The sequence below is a fragment of the Syngnathus acus genome, chromosome 2 (assembly GCF_901709675.1).
Source record: "Syngnathus acus chromosome 2, fSynAcu1.2, whole genome shotgun sequence".
Taxonomy (NCBI): Eukaryota; Metazoa; Chordata; class Actinopteri; order Syngnathiformes; family Syngnathidae; genus Syngnathus; species Syngnathus acus.
In genome coordinates this window covers 2,577,816-2,598,745 of record NC_051088.1, presented here as the reverse complement: position 1 = coordinate 2,598,745, position 20,930 = coordinate 2,577,816, and the positions used below count along the sequence as shown (strand labels likewise).

Here is a 20,930-nt window from a genome sequence, read left to right as displayed (position 1 = left end):
TCTGAGCCTGTGGCCGCCTGCTGTGGACTCTACGGCAGCTCTGGCCTGGCTCTCTGGCCTTCCGTCTGGCGTTCTCGGGCGACGGGCTCCACTCCCTGCGGGCTCCACTCCCTGCGGGCTCGCCAACCGTGGCTCTGCTGTGTGCCGCCGTGGTGCGTTGGGGCCTGCCGTTCGAGCGGGTGCAGTCGAGGTCGACCGGCATCACCATCTGGTCCATCTGGTCCAACATCTGGACCGGCACTTCCCCGATGGCTCACCCATCTCCTCTTTTTGGACTACCAACCCCCCGTCACCCCCACCTCTCGTACTGCCAACTTCAACAACCTCCGCTCCCGCCCCTCCTGCTCCTCCATCCATCTCCTTTGCACTGCTGACCGATGTCCTGTTATTAACTATATCCTATTGTCCCCCCCCCCCATACGTACCCCCCCTTTTTTTTTTTTTTTGTTATCTGTAAAGCGTCTTTGGGTTATTGAAAAGCGCTATATAAATTGAATGAATTATTATTATTATTAGATAAACAGATAAGCCACAACATTCTTACAACCTGCACCATCGTGGTTTACTGCGGTGGGATACAATAAGAATTAAAACTGCAAACATTGATGAATGGGCCCTTATACCTCTTTTTAAATGGTGAAGGATCCAAATGCATTCAATGTTTCGCCAATATAAAAAAAATATTTAAAAGAGCGTTGTCCATCTTTTTAGGAAACCTACTTCCCACTGGAACTCATTTGGGCAAATTACCAAGAACAGTTTGTCAAAGTCGTAGCCCTCTAATTTGCCTAAAATGGCTGCTTCAAGCCAAAATGGTACACTTCCTTAATTTGGTGTGGTCACGGCCACAGTAATCCTTTTTTGTTCTCATTAAAGATCTTGTTGCTATCTTGCTGCTTAGCCTGATTCATTCTGCAATGCTATAATACCGTACATTTTGGACCATAAGGCGCGACCTTTTTCTCAAATTTTCAACCCAGCGGTTTATAGTCCGGTGCGGTTTATATAGGATTATCTCCGTGATTTTTGTGATGACTTGATCACTTTTATACACTCGTAAAAAGGCTGTGGACTGTTGTGCGGCACCACTTTGCTGGGCGGAGGGAAATGTGACAGGGTCACTGGGGAGAAGAGTGGTGTGTTGGTCGCATGTCCATCCCCCAGGCAAATAGTGCCGTATAATTGACACAAAGAAGAGAGAACGAGATCAAGACGGACATTACTGAAGAAAGGAAGCTTTTATACACAAACCCTCATTATGGGGGACAAAAGAAATGCATATGATGCCGCTTTTAAGTTAAAGGCAGTCGATTTGGCTCTTAACGTAAGAACTACAGCAGCTCATACATGCACTGTAGAGGTTTCTTCCGGTCACAAGGTGCACTGGGCTATTGTTGATGACATCTTGTTGCGTCACCATTTTCTTTCTTTATTTCCCGGTCACATCTACTCTGGAGCTATACGTGTAGCTCGCTAGTTTAATGCAGGGGTGCCCAAACCTTTTCAGCTCGCGAGCGACTTTTGAAATGACCAAGTCACAAAGATCTACCCACTAAAAAAAATTATATATATATATATATATAGTATATATATGTCATCGTGAAAAAAAAAGTCCTACTCCCATTCCCTATGAAAGTGATACTTCTTACTATGGCCAGCTGCCCCACTCATTTTTATACCCTTTCTTAAGTTTAAAAGAAAAAACAGGGTTCTGACAATTGGAGGGAACTCGCGAGCTAGCGTGTTTGTGTTGTGTTGTTAGCGCCGTTGTTTGTACACGCGTCAAGTGCGAAATAAATAAATAAATTAAAAAAAAAAAACATTTTAATATCACGCGATCGACTAATAGTGGCTTGGCGATCGACGTATTGCGCACCCCTGGTTTAATGTAACTTAGCGATTTGTGCATGAATAAAGTTAGCATGAACATACCCTCATCATGGAAAATGCTAGAAGAAATGCATGAAAGCGACAACAAAAGAGAGTTTGAAAAAGTGTGTGGCGAAGTATATCTAACGATATTCCAAGGAAGACTTTGATGGTTTCAGTGCACAGGAGGAAGATGAAGACGACGGCTCTCACTTTTACTCGTATTTTTTTCAACCAGCCCTGTTAGTGCTGTGTCACTTCCGTGTTGCTGCGGTACTACTGCTGCATCACAGGCAGCGTTTAGAAAGATATGTTAAAGTATGTTATTAAAACTTTAAAAAGGCTTTCTGTGTACTGTCTTTCTTTGTAAATAACTCATGTGCACGTGCGGCTTATAGTCCGGTGCGGCTTATATAAGAAAAAAACTAAAATATCCCTGAATTTTAGCTGGTGCGGTTTATAGTCCGGTGCGGTTTATAGTCCAAAAATTACGGTAATTTCAACCTATAGGCCTCTCCTCCTCGCTGAGAAAGGGTGTAGTGTACAGTAATTCATCTTGGGTTTCAAATTCAGTTTAGGGAGTAGATTTTCAGAATGTCAAAAACAAAACAACCATCCGTGCTCACCCCTCGCTGTACAATACGTACTTCTTTGTACCTATACTGGGATACAACAAAACAGGAGCAGACATGGGCGATCTTGAGTGAGGAACTTGGCATACCTGGTACGTTTTACTTTTTACTTTGTTCGTTTTTCAGCTGTTGGACTGTCCAAAGACGCAAACATTGATTTTAAATACCATATAGCGAATTGTGCGCCACTCCGTGCCGTAACTTTTTTTTTCTCATCAGAGTTTTGGTGTAAAAAAATGAAAAAGTGTGCAGTGTGGATTTCTGGCCGATGTGAACAATTTGGAAGTTGTGTGACAATTTATTTATTGTATTCTTATTTTACATTGTTGTTCAATAAATATGAAGTTAAATGAGGTACTGAGCTATGCTGTATTAGTTAATGCAACTGTATTGACACCTGCTTAAAAAGTTGATTTCTTTTACATCATTGAACGTTTTTGAAAAAGTAATGCAATACAGTGATCCCTCGTTTATCGCAGGAGATGCGTTCCAGAACCATCATTTAAATGAAGATCCGCATAGTAGAAACATTATATGTATTAATTAGGAATTTAATTACCTTTGTATAGAAATTTCAAACATGTCGTGTTTCGTGTTGGCCGCTAGAGGGCATGGATGTATTGCAAGTTTATTTGAAGTCTGGTTTACCTTTTCAAGCAATGCAAAGTGACCACCTTCAGGATTAACACACTACACCAGGGGTTTTCAACTGGTTTTGTCCATTTGTCCATTTATCCATTATACCCAAGAAGCAACTCAGAGACCACTGCTTTGACGGAGTATTATTTTATTTTGCACCGAAAGAGTATAGACCTATACAGGCTATTTATTTGCATCTGTATGTGTATTTTGGAAATGTCAGCTACATTTGACATAATTTGGAAGGGTAAATGATTCACAAAATTAGCTGGAAAATAAATCAAGTCTAAATTATAAATCAATTTTATTTTTCAAAATGTTTCAATTGTTTTCCATTTCCAATTTCGCGGACCACGTGCAATACCACTTTGGATCACTAGAGGGCCTCGGACGACCAGTTGACAATTCCTGCACTACACTAACCCAGGGACATCATGCATAGCAAAACCAGTCACAGTCACGCATGAATCTCCTGTTGCATTGTGGTACTATACACAATATTTAGGCTTTGTAAAGCCTCCTTAATACTTTTACACGACATAAAACTTTCCCAATCACTTAATAACCTTTCCCACACTGTTCTGTGCATGTATTCTACCTTAACAGTAAATAAGAGAACAAACGTAATATTGTCACGTGTCCCAACTCCTCCTGCACCGATTGGTGCTGTTCCCTCGCGCCTTCCGGCCTCCCGCGCCTCCTGCGCTTCTACTCTGTCACCTCCGCATTGCTCAGAGGCAGAGCACGCTATCAGCGCTCATGCCAGTGCATTAATTTTGTGTGCGGCTGGCTTCCGCGCTTGTCCCAAGTGACACACATTGCTCAGAGGCACGCCTCACGCTATCAGCGTGTATTCAAATGCTATTCTCCCGTCACTTATTAACCCGCGAAATAGCGAATCCGCAATCAATGACGCGCGAAGTTACGATGGATCACTGTAATTACTTTCCCTAGTAACTAATTACATCTATGAAGGAGTAAATCAATCATAATTCAATTACTTTTTTGGAAAGGTAACTAATAACTGTAACTAAATACATTTTGGAAGTAATTTGCCCAACACTGCCCAGCCCTATTAAAAGTATTTAGTTTAAAAAGGCATCCATCCATCCATCCATCCATCCATCCATCCATCCATCCATCCATCCATCCATCCATCCATCCATCCATCCATCCATCCATCCATCCACTTAAGCCGCACCTTCCGACTATCCACAGTAGGTGTCTTGAGAGATGCGCATGCGTCCTCCCAAACAACAATTTTTAGGACAGCTGTTTTGCTATTCAATGTGTTTGATGAGGCACAAGATGCAAATTTTGCCTCACAAGTTAAGATGCATAACCGCTTATTTTAAGCCTTAAATGAATGTGTTTCATTCTGTCTTTATGAAACACATTCACTTAAGGCTTAAAATAAAATAAAATTGAGGCATTTCAAGTGTTTTGCACGCCAACCTTCAGCAGCTCTGTCTGGGTTCCAAGGCCTTTGGTGCAAAGCTCCATAACTGAGTAGGAGCAGAAGGTGTCTCGGATCTTGTACTGACTGAGGGTGCTCAGCCACAGAGGAAGTGAGCTCTCCAGCTCCAGGGGAGGGATGAGGATTGACTGATGACCTGAGTAAACACTGCACACCACAATCACTTTTGTAACAATCACACTGCTTATCATCTATGGACCATTTTACATACCTGGAGAGGCACCACAGGACAAAGCCTAGGCCGCAGTATGGGTCCAGGCAGATGGCTATTTGGCGTGAGGAGTAGAGTTCACACTGCAACTTGATGGAACGACACAGAGTGCTGACTGCAGCATGAGACATCTGATTAAAAAAATAAATAAACAGCACCTTTTAAAATACTACTCAGCGTCAACTACAAACAACATTGAGTGTGAGATACTACACACAAGTGAATCGTTCAGCAACGGTTAGGTGACAAAATGCCGCCTTAAGTTTGGGTCTTTGCAATACTAAGCCAACTTTCACCTGGTTGACTTTTGAAACTACAATTCCAATTGAGAGCAATTATATTTCAAATAAATTCTTTCACAAACATACAAACATAAAGTAATCAAGTAATACTATCTAATTGCATGCATGATATGGGCCTTTTCAAGTTCAAGGCTAAATTTTATGTCCAGTATTGGTCACGATTATTTAGATTATCTACAGCAGTGGTTTTCAATCAGTGAGAGATCATCAGGTGTGCCAGAGGGACTTATCCAATGTCAATCATTTTGACAAAATTGTCATTATTTTCTTATACAAAAAGTGTCATTTGTTAATCTATGCCGATCATGTATAGCAGTGGTCCCCAACCACCGGGCCGCGGACCGGTACCGGTCCGTGGGTCACTTGGTACCGGGCCGCCAAACCACACAGAAAAAAAAAAAAAACGTTTTAATCGACGATCAATTAATTCAGGTCAGGACGCTCGTCCCGGTCACGTGACATGTTTCCCCCAGTCGAGCCCGCAAAGCTAGCAAAAATGAGTAAGTATTTATTTTGAAAAATATAAAAAAATTGGCGATTCTCTCCCAATTACATCCGTCGGTTCAGGTCAAGACGCTCGTCTCGGTCACGTGACATGTCCCCTCAGTTGAGCCCGCGAAGCAAGCAAAAATGAGCAAGAAACAGAGATGTTTGGAAAGCTTCTTCGGAAAGGGAAAAAAGCCCAATGAGGAGACGGAAGAAGAAGAGGCTATGACTTCTAAGAAAAGGAAAGCTGCATTTAAAAGACGCCAAGCCCACTCTGCATAATATGTGGCGACAGGCTAGCTAACGAGGCAATGAAGCCCTCAAAACTGCTTCGGCACATGGAGACCAAGCATCCTGCCCCCTACCCTACTGTCTTTCAATACACTTTCAATTGTCTTTTAATAGGGTACTGTCAACCACTTCGGGTGTCATTGTCTCCGATTACGCCTAGATGGGACCGGCTCGTTTCTGAGAAACAAGCTCAGTGCTCCCAGTAATTCAATGTGATGGTGAGTTTTATTTTAATGTCGTTTATACTTGTTTTTATGCCAGTCGTATCATTTTGTTTCATCGTATTCATGTATTTATTATAAATGTATTATTTATTTATATAAATGTATTTTAGTTATATAAATGTATTATTTATTTATATAAAGGCCGGTCCGCGAAAATATTTCTGACACGTAACCGGTCCGTGGCGCAAAAAAGGTTGGGGATCACTGATGTATAGTAACAGGCAAAACAACCAATTGCGATTCACGTTTTGTGAATCATTTTGGTATGTAATGCCATGAGATTTTTTTCCGATGTGACATAGTATACGCCTTGAGTCAGTATAGATAGGTTGGGAAACACTAATCTACAGTATCGAGCATGGATTTTAATGCAAGGTGCTCAAATCGTTACCTTTACTCCAGTTAACATGCCTGTGGTAGACACACTGAAGTCCAGGTAAGCCAACATCTCGGCTGTTGGGGGCTTGTAGATCTGTGGTGGCCGCTTTCTGGGTAGGTCATCTAAGAGGAGAGTAAACAAACGTACAAAATGTGTCCATTTATTTTCAGTGGATCCTCGATTTAATGGAGCCAGAACCAACGGACCCTGGACCCAACAGAGAAAATAGTGTCCAGTATGGTTGGGCAGGATTGCGGTTATACAGTATGCCAGGGGTCACCGACACGGTGCCCGTGAGGACCGCATGAGTCGCCCACAGGACTGTTCTAAAATTAGCTCAAATAGCGGCACTTGTCAGTGAGCTGCATCTATTTATTTTACAGTCAAACCTCGGTTTTCGAACGTCCTGGTTCTCGAACAAATCGGAATTCGAACAAAAAATTCGAGATTTTTTTTGCTGCGGTTGTCGAACAAAATTCGGAGGTCGAACCTCGCGAGATGAGCCGGGAGGACCCGAGAAAACCCGACCGTGCGGCCCGGATGCCGACTGATTCCGTTGTTATCGCATTTTCGTTACTTTGAGGATTGTATTAACCCCTAATCATGCCTCCAAAGAAAGCAAGTGGGAGCAGTAAAGCCATCCTAAAAACCTAAATTTTTATCAAAAGTCGACAGTGCGCCTTATAGTCCGGTGCGCCTTATATATGGATCAATTGATGAATTTGTTGATCCATACTGGTTGTACACAGTGCTCTGCCAAAATGTTTCAATACTTTTTAGTACGACTAGTAAATTACAAGGTCGCATCGCTTCCCAACACTACGGCAACTGTAGTCAGGGGGCGTCACCGAATAGCTGTTGTACCCGCGAGGCTATTTCATTTCAAAATAGGCTGCTCCGTTAATGTTTCGAGTAAATCTACGGATCGATATGGAAGGGAAACATAGGTAAGCAGTACCAATGCGTTAGATCGAACTTTAGTCAGTTCCGATCATTTTATAGGAGATCGTTTGAGAAACGCGATTGTTTACACTTTGCTGAGGCTCATGGGAGATTGCGAGCTGAGGCTCGTGGGACTTTGCGGATGGCTAATGCTATAACGATAGCTGCTATACGTACCAGGCTATTTCATGTGAAAATAGGCTGCTCTGTTAATGTTTCGAGTAAATCTACGGATCGATATGGAAGGGAAACATAGGTAAGTAGTACCAATGCGTTAGATCGAACTTTAGTCAGTTCCGATCATTTTATAGGAGATCGTTTGAGAAACGCGATTGTTTACACTTTGCTGAGGCTCATGGGAGATTGCGAGCTGAGGCTCGTGGACTTTGCGGATGGCTAATGCTATAACGATAGCTGCTATACGTACCAGGCTATTTCATGTGAAAATAGGTTGCTCTGTTAATGTTTCGAGTAATCTACGGATCGATATGGAAGGGAAACATAGGTAAGTAGTACAATGCGTTAGATCGAACTTTAGTCAGTTCCGATCATTTTATAGGAGATCGTTTGAGAAACGCGATTTGTTTACACTTTGCTGAGGCTCATGGGAGATTGCGAGCTGAGGGCTCGTGGGACTTTGCGGATGGCTAATGCTATAACGATAGCTGCTATACGTACCAGGGCTATTTCATGTCAAAATAGGCTGCTCTGTTAATGTTTCGAGTAAATCTACGGATCGATATGGAAGGGAAACATAGGTAAGTAGTACCAATGCGTTAGATCGAATTTTAGTCAGTTCCGATCATTTTATAGGAGATCGTTTGAGAAACGCGATTGTTTACAGAGGGCTCGTTGGTTATTGGCTAGTGGATGCATACCGCAACCCTAGTCAACCTCAGTTTGTTGCAGTATAGCTTCTATTTTATGCGCCTTATAATCCGGTGCGCCTTATATATGGACAAAGTTTTAAAATGGGCCGTTCATTGAAGGTGCGCCTTATAATCCGGTGCGCCTTTTAGGGCGGAAAATACGGTACTTTAAAAATATTTTCTAAATTTTAGTGACGGCTCTGTCGCAATAATGCGATTAGCGCGGTGCAGTTGCACGGTCGGCGACGCGCTATGTTTGTGCGTTCGGCGGTGCGCTGCAGTTGCGCGATCGTACAAAATTAAGCTCCCTGCGCACTTAGGTCCACTTAAATTTTGGAAAGTACATCAGGACTTTAAAAATATTTTCTAAATTTCAGCGTCACAATAATGCGACCAGCGCGGTGCAGTTGCGCGGTTGGCGACGCGCTACGGTTGTGCGTTCGGCGGTGCGCTGCAGTTGCGTGATCGGACAAATATGCGCAAATGAAAAAATGCTTTAAAAAGGCAGGGGTTTTTTGTCTTGAAACGGATTGAAAAATGTTCCATTATTTGTAATGGGAAAAATAGATTTGGAATTCGACCGATTCGCTTCTCGAACCGCCTTCTGGAACGGATTGCGGTCAAAAACCAAGGTTTGACTGTATTTTTGCTATTCTTGTTAAAATCACACTTACATGTGAACTGGAAATGACAATAATAACACATAGTGAAAGCCAAATTGAGCAAATTGGCTATTTCAGAAGTGTGTGTCAAACTGGTAGCCCTTTGCCTTAATCCAGGGGTGTCAAGATCCTTTCCTCGGGGGCCGAATCCCTACATGTTTTCCAAGTTTCCCTCGTTAAACACACCTGATTCAATTAATCAGGCTCCTGCTGAAAGTGAGGACGAACTGGTCATTTGAATCAGGTGTGTTTAACAAGGGAAACTTGGAAAACATGTAGGGATTCGGCCCCCGAGGAAAGGAGTTTGACACCCCTGCCTTAATCAGTACCCAGGAAGTAGCTCTCGGTTTAAGAAAGGTTGGTGACCCCTGCAGTATGCAATGCGGTTTTAGGCAGCTTCGCCACAGAGCGAGGACGATGAGTGCTATCTTGCTGCCTTAAACTCGGAAATAGATTTTTCATCTCAATGTCTAAATTTTGTCTAAATGTGAAAGCATCTGTGAATTTAATGGGTTGTGCCTTTTTGATATGTCACGTCATCCAATGGCAATTCATATTTGAAATTACTTATTTGAAATTTCTTTTGGACTTGTTGTCCTTACCACATAGGCAAATGTTTTTTTTTTTAAATTTGTATGTTATTTATCTAATATTTTTACAGATCAAAATATTTAAAAAACAACGAAAAACAATAGCCATTTGCATATGGGCTAAGGACAACAGGTCCAAAAGAAGTTAATTTACAGTGGCACCTCGATTTAATGCACTAATATTGATGTTCTATCAATATTTGTTCTACCTGTGTCGATGATGATGGGCCATGTTTTGACATTGACACTGGCGGCAGCTTCCCGGGACCTTAGGATCCTCATGAGCGGCTGAGTGGTGAGGATGCAGGCTGCTTTGCTCACCTGGAACACATAGGAAGCAATTACATTCTCAAATAAATATGAATCACTTAACACACATGGTTTGGGATCAAGGTGGCGCACACTCACGTCAATGATCATGCGAACAGTGGGGAGAGTCGCGGCCAGATTCTGTGGGTGGGGCGGCCTCACAGTCACAGGGATGACGCCGGCATAAAGGCAGCCATAGAAGGCAGCTATCAGGTCAATGCCTGCATGTAGAGGGAGGAGGCCCTTGATTACAAAAATAGACTATTAACATACACTACCGTTCAAATGTTTGGGGTCACCCAGACAATTTAGTGTTTTCCATGAAAACTAATACAATTGCACAAGGGTTTTCAAGGGTTTTCTCATCATCCATTAGCCTTCTGACACAATTAGCAAACACAATGGACCATTAAGCACACTGGATGGATGGTTGCTGGAAATGGGCCTTTATACACCTACAGTGCCTTGTGAAAGTATTCGGCCCCCTTGAACCTTTCAACATTTCAGGCTTCAAACATAAAGATATAAAAGTTTAATTTTTTGTCAAGAATCAACAACAAGTGGGACACAATCGTGAAGTGGAACAAAATTTATTGGATAATTTAAACTTTTTTAACAAATAAAAAACTGAAAAGTGGGGCGTGCAATATTATTCGGCCCCCTTGCGCTAATACCTTTGTAGCGCCATCTTTGCTACAATTACAGCTGCAAGTCGCTTGGGGTATGTCTCTATCAGTTTTGCACATCGAGAGACTGGAATTCTTGCCCATTCTTCCTTGCAAAACAGCTCGAGCTCAGTGAGGTTGGATGGAGAGCGTTTGTGAACAGCAGTCTTCAGCTCTTTCCACAGATTCTCAATTGGATTCAGGTCTGGACTTTGACTTGGCCATTCTAACACCTTGATACGTCTATTTGTGAACCATTCCATTGTAGATTTTGTCTTTATGTTTTGGATCATTGTCCTGTTGGAAGATAAATCTCCGTCCCAGTCTCAGGTCTTTTGCAGACTCCAACAGGTTTTCTTCCAGAATGGTCCTGTATTTGGCTCCATCCATCTTCCCATCAATTTTAGCCATCTTCCCTGTCCCTGCTGAAGAAAGCAGGCCCAAACCATGATGCTGCCACCACCATGTTTGACAGTGGGGATGGTGTGTTCAGGGTGATGAGCTGTGTTGCTTTTACGCCAAACATATCGTTTTGCATTGTGGCCAAAAAAGTTCGATTTTGGTTTCATCTGACCAGAGCACCTTCTTCCACATGTTTGGTGTGTCTCCCAGGTGGCTTGTGGCAATTTTTAAACGAGACTTTTTATGGATATCTTTGAGAAATGGCTTTCTTTTTGCCACTCTTCCATAAAGGCCAGATTTGTGCAGTGCACGACTGATTATTGTCCTATGGAAAGACTCTCCCACCTCAGCTGTAGTTATCTGCAGTTCATCCAGAGTGATCATGGGCCTCTTGGCTGCATCTCTGATCAGTCTTCTCCTTGTTTGAGATGAAAGTTTGGAGGGACGGCCGGGTCTTGGTAGATTTGCAGTGGTCTGATACTCCTTCCATTTCAATATAATTGCTTGCACAGTGTTCCTTGAGATGTTTAAAGCTTGGGAAATCTTTTTGTATCCAAATCCGGCTTTAAACTTCTCCACAACAGTATCTCAGACCTGCCTGGTGTGTTCCTTTGTCTTCATGGTTCTCTCTGCGCTTTAAACAGAACCCTGAGACTATCAAAGAGCAGGTGCATTTATACGGAGACTTGATTACACACAGTTGCATTCTATTTATCATCATCAGTCATTTAGGACAACATTGGATCATTCAAAGATCCTCACTGAACTTCTAGAGTGAGCTTGCTGCACTGAAAGTAAAGGGGCCAAAGAATATTGCACGCCCCACTTTTCAGATTTTTATTTGTTAAAAAAGTTTCAATTATCCAATAAATTTCGTTCCACTTCACGATTGTGTCCCACTTGTTGATTCTTGACAAAAAATTAAAATTTTATATCTTTATGTTTGAAGCCTGAAATGTGGTGAAATGTTGAAAGGTTCAAGGGGGCCGAATACTTTCGTAAGGCACTGTATGTAGATATTGCATCAAGAAGGCGGAGGATCAAGATGGCGCCGCGGATGGTCGCCTCGGTGACTCGCTCTCTGCTTCTTTGTGTTATTTTGTGTGATTTTTGCGTCTTCTGCTGCCCATCCTGGAACACTTTTACCAGAGAAGAACTGTTAAACATCGGACCAGTCTTCTCCTGATACTTTCTCTCCGGTTTTCACTGACTCAGACTGTTTGACGGAGATTTTAGCCAGAGCGGCGGCACTCTACAAGCTAGCATGCCGAAGACGGCGGCGTGGTAAGCGCGCCGGAGCCCTCGTGAAGTTGAAGCGGAGAGGGTTCCGTGCTCCCCGACCATCAATTCATCTGGCGAATGTCCGCTCTCTGTCTAACAAGATAGACGAACTGCTGCTTCTCATTTCAAGGAACACGGACGTTAGCAGATCCGCCGCCCTGTGCTTCGTCGAAATGTGGCTTGACGGACCCTAACCCCCCACCACGCCGTAGAGCTAACTGGGTTTCAGCTACTACGCGCAGATCGCAGCGCGGAGCTCACGGGAAAAACAAAGGGAGGTGGTCTATGTTTCTATATTAATGAAGGTTGGTCTACTGATGTCACAGTGTTGAAAGTGTCTTGCAGCCCTCTCCTAGAAACACTTTTCATAAACTGCCGGCCGTTTTATTCACCACGTGAGTTCTCCTCGATCGTTATGGCAGGTGTTTACATTCCACCACACGCACGTGCGATCGAAGCCACGCAGCTGCTGGCTGACCAGGTAACAGACATGGAGACAAAATTACCAAACTCACTGATCATTGTTCTGGGTGATTTTAACAGAGCGAACCTCGCACACGAACTCCCCAAATACAGACAGCACATAACGTGTCCCACCAGAGGGACAAAGACACGTGACCACTGCTACACCGTAATAAAGGACGCATTCCGCTCTGTGCCCCATGCAGCAGGACTCTCGGACCACTGTCTAGTTCATCTGATCCCAACCTACAGGCAGAAATGATAAACTTCTAAGCCTGTGGTGAGGACTGTGAGGAAATGGACAGTGGAGTCAAAGCAGGACCTCCAGGCCTGCTTTGACTGCACCGATTGGGGTGTTTTTGAAGCTGCAGCTTCAGACCTGCATGAACTCACCGATACTGTGACATCATACATTAGCTTTTGTGAGGACTTGTGTGTGCAGACTAAGGTACAACAACAACAAACCTTGGTTTACACCAAACCTCAGGATGCTGCGGAAAGCCAAGGAGGAGGCCTACAGGAGTGGGGACCGGGACTTGTTCAGGCAGACCAGGAACACACTGAACCGAGAGATCAGGAAAGCCAAGAGGTGTTATGGTGAGAGCCTAGGGAGACACCTCGCTGCCAATCCTGATCCCTCAACAGTGTGGAAAGGCCTGCAGAGCATCACAGGCTTCAAGAAACCTGTAGAGAACCCAAGGCTTGCAAACCAGCTAAACAGGTTTTACTGCAGGTTTGAATGGTCCACCCACACAACAGGACCTCCAGCAGTACAATCAGCATACACACCTTCACCCACAACCCCTCTGTCCACACCTCCATCATCGTTATCACCTACTCTCTCTTTTTCAGAAGCCGCGCCTGCACTCCGGATCCACGAGGAGGAGGTGTGTCAGATATTCCGGAGACAAAAGGTCATTAAGGCACCAGGCCCAGATGGCGTGTCCCCCTCCTGCCTGAAAGTCTGTGCTGAACAACTGCTACCCAACTTTGCACGGATCTTCAACCGTTCCCTGGAGCTGTGTGAGGTTCCCTCATTGCACCATTGTACCGGTGGCCAAGAAGCCCGCCATCACAGGTTTGAATGATTACAGACCTGTCGCCCTGACATCTGTGGTCATGAAATCCTTTGAGAGGTTGGTGTTGAACCACCTTACAGACCCCCTGCTCGACCCCCTGCAGTTTGCCTACCGGGCACACAGGTTGGTGGATGATGCGGTCAACGTGGGACTGCACTACATACTGCAACACCTTGACACCCCAGGGACGTATGCCAGGATCCTGTTTGTGGACTTCAGCTCAGCGTTCAACACCATCGCTCCTGACATCCTCCACCAGAAGATCATCCAGCTCGCTGTGCCTGCCTCCACCTGTCAGTGGATCACCAGCTTCCTGACCAACAGGAGACAGCATGTGAGGCTGGGGACCATCACATTAGACACCCGGACCACCAACACTGGCGCCGCCAAGGGGTGCGTCCTCTCCTGACTGCTCTTCTCTCTCTATACCAATGATTGCTCCTCAGGCAACTCTTCTGTGAAGCTCCTGAAGTATGCGGACGACACCACTCTCATCGGACTGATCCAGGACGGTGACGAGACTGCGTACAGACAGGAGGTGGAGCGCCTGGTCCACTGGTGCAGCCAAAACCCCCTGGAGCTGAACCCGCTCAAGACCGTGGAGATGACAGTGGACTTCAGGAGAGACCCTTCACCACTTCCACCTCTCACTATCCTCACTAATGCTATTCCCTCCACAGACACCTTCTGTTAGGGTTGATAGATTAGTTTCATCGTATGCTTATGTTGGAATGTAACCTGTAATAATTAACCAAACATGTCCTGTCTTGAGAAAACCCGTGGGTTTTCTCCGGGCACTCCGGTTTCCTCCCACATCCCAAAAACATGCTTGGTAGGCCGATTGAAGACTCCAAATTGTCCCTAGGTGTGAGTGCGAGTGCAAATGGTTGTTTGTCTCTGTGTGCCCTGCGATTGGCTGGCAACCGGTTCAGGGTGTCCCCCGCCTACTGCCCGATGACGGCTGGGATAGGCTCCAGCACGCCCGCGACCCCCGTGGGGACTAAGCGGTTCAGAAAATGGATGGATGGATGGATGTCCTGTCTTGACAAAGTAGTAGAACAAAGCGCTAAAATCCTTTGAACTGATTGACCAGCTGCAGAGGAAGCAATCTAAGTTGTTCTGTTTCCCCCAACGTCGTAAAAGACCCCCTGCTATGCTTTGACCAGCGGCCAGGGGTCCACCCCCATCCTGACCACTCTCACCCCCACCCTGCTTTCTCTCAATAAAAACTCTCTTGCAAGAATCCAAAGTCAGACCTCATTCGATTATCGCTGTATGCACAGCGACGAATGACTCTCCACTTGCAAGTGCTTAAAAGGGCATACTGTCTTCCGTGTGGTTCTTGCAAAATAAGTTAGAGTGAGCACCACTCTAACACCTTCAAGTTCCTGGGATCCACAATCTCTTGGGACCTGAAATGGACCAGCCACATAGACTCTGCCCGGAAGAAGGCCCAGCAGAGGCTGTACTTTCTGAGACAGCTCAGGAAGTTCAACTTGCCACAGGAGCTGCTGAAGACCTTCTATACTGCCATCATCCAGTCTATCCTCTGCACCTCCATTACTGTCTGGTTTGGATCGGCCACCAAACAAGACAAGCATAGACTGCAACGGACAATCAGGACTGCAGAAAAGATAATCGGGACCAACCTCCCATCTATCCAAGACTTGTACCTGTCCAGGACCAGGAAACGTGCAAGTAACATTTCTACAGACCCTTCTCACCCAGGTCACAGTCTGTTCGAACTACTCCCCTCCGGACGGCGTTACAGAGCGCTGTACGCCAAAACCAGCAGACACAGACACAGCTTCCTCCCCCAGGATGTCGCTCTGATGAACTCACACCACTCATAAGGGTCTCAGAGTCATTGATGTGCACTAACATCCTGCTCTTGACGCTTTATCTTTGAATTGTCTATATTACGTGTACTATGTGTCCTCTCTGCATCCATTGCAGCCTGGTCATCCTGGAAGAGGGATCCTCCCATCTGTGGTCTCTTCTCAAGGTTTCTCATTTCCCCTAATAGGAGTTTTGAATTTTTCCTTGCCCTCCTGGGAGTTTAAGAGTTTAAGATCAGGGGATGTTTGAGAATAATTGTCAATTTTCGCACATGTCCTGAATGTTGTTAGTCACCTAAATGTTAAACAGAGGCTGAGTTCTACCGGAGTCAAATTCCTTGTTTGGCATGCCCAAACATGGCCAATGAACTTCTTGAATCTTGAATCTAAAAAACCAAAACGTTTGCAGCTAGAATAGTCAATTACCAGATTAACAATCTATAGTCTATTCTTGATTAGTTTTATCCTCACTGGAACATTTTTTTTGACTTTATTATAAAACTATTATAATTTTATTATAAAAATAAGGACATCTCTAAGTGACCCCAAACGTTTGAAGGGTAGTGAAATATGTATAATAATATCGCCATCTGAAAGAGACAATGCGTTGATTCCCAGTTGTCTTAATCTGATTTTCAGTTCCACGTTTTATGGCCAGTGCAGTGGCAGGAGGTAAAACCAGCCAGTCTTGGTGGAACATGAAAAAGATAAAAGCCTAATTTTGCAGACAAGTCCATCAAACACAGCAAACCAAAAGACCTCAATAGACCCGTGTGCAGTCTTTGCTGCATTTCCATCCATCCATCCATCCATCCATCCATCCATCCATCCATCCATCCATCCATCCATCCATTTTCTGTACCGCTTTGTCCCCACGGGGGTCGCGGGCGTACTGGAGCCTATCCCAGTCGTCATCAGGCAGTAGGCGGGGGACACCCTGAACTTGTTGCCAGCCAATTGCAGGGCACACAGAGACAAACAACCATCCGCACTCGCACTCACACCTAGGGGCAATTTGGAGTGCTCAATCGGCCTACCACGCATGTTTTTGGAATGTGGGAGGAAACCGGAGTGCCTGGCGAAAACCCACGCGGACACGGGGAGAACATGCAAACACCACACAGGGAGGGCCGGAGGTGGAATCGAACCTACACCCTCCTAACTGTGAGGCGGACGTGCTAGCCAGTGCGCCACCGAGCCGCCCCTTTGCTGCATTTGTTTGCACAAAATTAAAAAGTGATGAGCTTTTAAAAAAAACATTTTCTGATTACAATGGAACCCCGGAAGTCAATCACCTCGGTACTGAAATGAATGAAATCTTTGCCTCGGTTCTCGGTTAAAGCTTCGGAAACTGACGTTAGCTTGCATTGTTGTTTAGAGGGTTTTAAACCATTGTGACGCCCAACTGCAGTCGTGCATGGCGCGCGTCCGGAAAGCTGCATCCGCGAGACCACAAGATCACAAGTGGTTCACGCTGAGAGTTACATTAATGTGATAACAACTGGGAGCTACTCTATGTATTTGTAAACAATAGCCGTAAAGCTGCACTGGTGAAACCACAAGATCACGGGGTTTCACGCTGAAGAGTTGAGTTCAACCGATAACAACCATGTAAAAAGAGAGCTACTGTATGTTATACAGTATTTAAGAGGCTGGAGGACGGATCCTTTTAAGACCAAGCTTCAATGAGGGGCCTTTTCAGTAATAAATATCCATGAGATGCATCAGCCCCTTATGATGATAAAAATGAATGGATCACGTTTTCCCTCGCCCGGACGCGGGTCACCGGGGCCCCCCTCTGGAGCCAGGCCTGGAGGCGGGGCTCGAAGGCGAGCGTCTGGTGGCCGGGCCTTCGCCCATGGGGCCCGGCCGGGCTCAGCCCGAAAAGGAAACGTGGGTCCCCCTTCCCATGGGCTCACCACCTGTGGGAGGGGCCAAAGGGGTCGGGTGCATTGCAAGCTGGGCGGCGGCCAAAGGCAGGGACCTTGGCGGTCTGATCCCCGGCTGCAGAAGCTGGCTCTTGGGACATGGAATGTCACCTCTCTGGCTGGAAAGGAGCCCGAGCTGGTGTGCGAGGCAGAAAAGTTCCGACTAGATATAGTCGGACTTGCCTCCACGCACAGTTTGGGTTCCGGTACAAGCCCTCTCGAGAGGGGCTGGACTCTCTTCCACTCTGGAGTTGCCCACGGTGAGAGGCGTCGGGCAGGTGTGGGTATACTTATTGCCCCCCGGCTGGGCGCCTGCACATTGGGGTTCACCCCGGTGAACGAGAGGGTAGCCTCCCTCCGCCTTCGGGTGGGGGGACGGGTCCTGACTGTTGTTTGTGTCTATGCACCAAACGGCAGCTCAGAGTACCCACCCTTCTTGGAGTCCCTGGAGGAAGTGCTGGAGAGCGCTCCTTCTGGGGACTCCGTCGTTCTACTGGGTGACTTCAATGCTCACGTGGGCAATGACAGTGAGACCTGGAAGGGCGTGATTGGGAGGAACGGCCCCCCCGATCTGAACCCGAGCGGTGTTCTATTGTTGGACTTCTGTGCTCGACACAGATTTTCAATAATGAACACCATGTTCAAACATAAGGGTGTCCATGTGTGCACTTGGCACCAGGACACCCTAGGCCGCAGTTCGATGATCGACTTTGTAGTCGTGTCATCGGATTTGCGGCCGCATGTTTTGGACACTCGGGCGAAGAGAGGGGCGGAGCTGTCAACTGATCACCACCTGGTGGTGGGTTGGCTCCGATGGTGGGGGAAGATGCCGGTCCGACCTGGCAGACCCAAACGTTCTGTGAGGGTCTGCTGGGAACGTCTGGCGGAATCCCCTGTCAGGAAGAGCTTCAACTCCCACCTCCGGCAGAGCTTTTCCCACGTCCCGGGGGAGGCGGGGGACATTGAGTCCGAGTGGACCTTGTTCCGCGCCTCCATTGTTGAGGCGGCCGACCGGAGCTGTGGCCGTAAGGTCATTGGTGCCTGTCGTGGCGGCAATCCCCGAACCCGCTGGTGGACACCGGCGGTAAGGGATGCCGTCAAGCTGAAGAAGGAGTCCTATCGGGCCGTTTTGGCCTGCGGGACTCCGGAGGCAGCTGACAGGTACCGGATGGCCAAGCGGAACGCGGCTTCGGCGGTTGCTGAGGCAAAAACCCGGGCGTGGGAGGAGTTCGGCGAGGCCATGGAGAATGACTTCCGGACGGCTTCGAGGAAATTCTGGTCCACCATCCGGCGTCTCAGGAGGGGGAAGCAGTGCAACGTCAACACTGTTTACAGTGGAGATGGCGTGCTGCTGACCTCGACTCGGGACGTCGTGTGTCGGTGGGGAGAATACTTCGAAGACCTCCTCAATTCCACCGACACGCCTTCCATTGTGGAAGCAGGGCCTGGGGACTCTGAGGCGGACTCTCCAATCTCTGGGGTTGAAGTCACTGAGGTAGTTAAAAAACTCCTCGGTGGCAAGGCCCCGGGGGTGGATGAGATCCGCCCGGATTTCTTAAGGGCTCTGGATGTTGTGGGGCTGTCATGGCTGACACGTCTCTACAGCATCGCGTGGACATCGGGGACAGTGCCTCTGGATTGGCAGACTGGGGTGGTGGTTCCCCTCTTTAAGAAGGGGGACCGGAGGGTGTGTTCCAATTACAGGGGAATTACACTCCTCAGCCTCCCTGGTAAGGTCTATTCAGGGGTGCTGGAGAGGAGGGTCCGTCGGGAGGTCGAACCTCGGATTCAGGAGGAACAGTGTGGCTTTCGTCCTGGCCGTGGAACAGTGGACCAGCTCTTCACCCTCAACAGGATCCTCGAGGGTGCATGGGAGTTCGCCCAACCAGTCCACATGTGTTTTGTGGACTTGGAGAAGGCGTTCGACCGTGTCCCTCGGGAGGTTCTGTGGGGGGTGCTTCGGGAGTACGGGGTACCGAGCCAACTGATAAGGGCGGTTCGGTCCCTGTATCACCGATGCCAGAGTGTGGTCCGCATTTCCGGCAGTAAGTCGGATTCGTTCCCAGTGAGGGTTGGACTCCGCCAAGGCTGCCCTTTGTCACCGATTCTGTTCATAATTTTTATGGACAGAACTTCTAGGCGCAGCCGAGGCGTTGAGGGTGTCCGGTTTGGGGACCTCAGCATCGCGTCTCTGCTTTTTGCAGACGACGTGGTGCTGTTGGCTTCTTCAGGCCGTGATCTCCAGCTCTCACTGGAGCGGTTCGCAGCTGAGTGTGAAGCGGTCGGGATGAGGGTCAGCACCTCCAAATCCGAGTCCATGGTCCTCGATCGGAAAAGGGTGGAATGCCCTCTCCGGATCGGGGATGAGATCCTGCCCCAAGTGGAGGAGTTTAAGTATCTTGGGGTCTTGTTCACGAGTGAGGGGAGGATGGAGCGCGAGATCGACAGGCGGATCGGTGCAGCGTCGGCAGTAATGCGGACTCTGTACCGGTCCGTCGTGGTAAAGAGAGAGCTGAGCCAAAAGGCAAAGCTCTCAATTTACCGGTCGATTTACGCTCCTACCCTCACCTATGGTCACGAGCTATGGGTCGTGACCGAAAGAACGAGATCCCGGATACAAGCGGCCGAAATGAGTTTTCTCCGCAGGATGTCCGGGCTCTCCCTTAGAGATAGGGTGAGGAGTTCGGTCATCCGGGAGAGACTCGGAGTAGAGTCGCTACTCCTCCACGTTGAGAGGAGCCAGATGAGGTGGCTCGGGCATCTCATCAGGATGCCTCCTGGACGCCTCCCTGGGGAGGTGTTCCGGGCATGTCCCACCGGTAGGAGACCCCGGGGACGACCCAGGACGCGCTGGAGAGACTATGTCTCTCGGCTGGCCTGGGAACGCCTTGGGATCCCCCGGGATGAGCTAGATGAAGTGGCTGGGGAGAGGGAAGTCTGGGAGTCCCTCCTGAAGCTGCTGCCCCCGCGACCCGACCCCGGATAAGCGGAAGAAGATGGATGGATGGATGGATGGAGATGCAACACACTAGCTCAACATGCGCAATGACACAGTAGGTACGGGTGCCTGTCAATAAAGTTGATTCTGATTCTGTTGCGACTGAACGCAACGGCTTCAATGTTCAACGCTCCTTCTGGAACGAATTAGCGTCAAGATCCACTATATTAGTAAATCAAAGGCCCAGGAAGCATCTTTTCATCAGTTCCCAGTAACAAGCCTGTTATATATGTTTTTGTCTGTAATATATGTGATCAATAGACTTCATTCAAACTTCCTAAAGATTTGACAAAGGAAAGCTGTCGGGAGCTATGTTTGTATAGTACACATGGCATGTTCTATCCTCGGGTCTCAGACTCAAACAGAATGTATTGACAGAGCAACAACCTAAACGT

General features: G+C 46.9%; 1 protein-coding gene across 6 annotated transcripts in view; it reads right to left on the bottom strand.

Moving 5' to 3' along the window:
• dip2ba (disco-interacting protein 2 homolog Ba) overlaps positions 1 to 20,930 on the bottom strand; it is a 103,159-nt gene that overhangs the window by 10,752 nt on the left and 71,477 nt on the right. For all 6 annotated transcript variants that reach the window (XR_005097298.1, XM_037245896.1, XM_037245897.1 and 3 more), the window contains 5 exons: positions 9,982 to 10,103; positions 9,783 to 9,894; positions 6,523 to 6,632; positions 4,829 to 4,959; positions 4,596 to 4,764 (listed from right to left, as the gene is read on the bottom strand). Coding sequence is in view for 5 of the 6 variants with exons in the window: in XM_037245896.1 (XP_037101791.1) it covers positions 4,596 to 4,764; positions 4,829 to 4,959; positions 6,523 to 6,632; positions 9,783 to 9,894; positions 9,982 to 10,103 (644 nt within the window). In the remaining variant the exon portion in view is untranslated. The remainder of the gene's footprint in view (positions 1 to 4,595; positions 4,765 to 4,828; positions 4,960 to 6,522; positions 6,633 to 9,782; positions 9,895 to 9,981; positions 10,104 to 20,930) is intronic.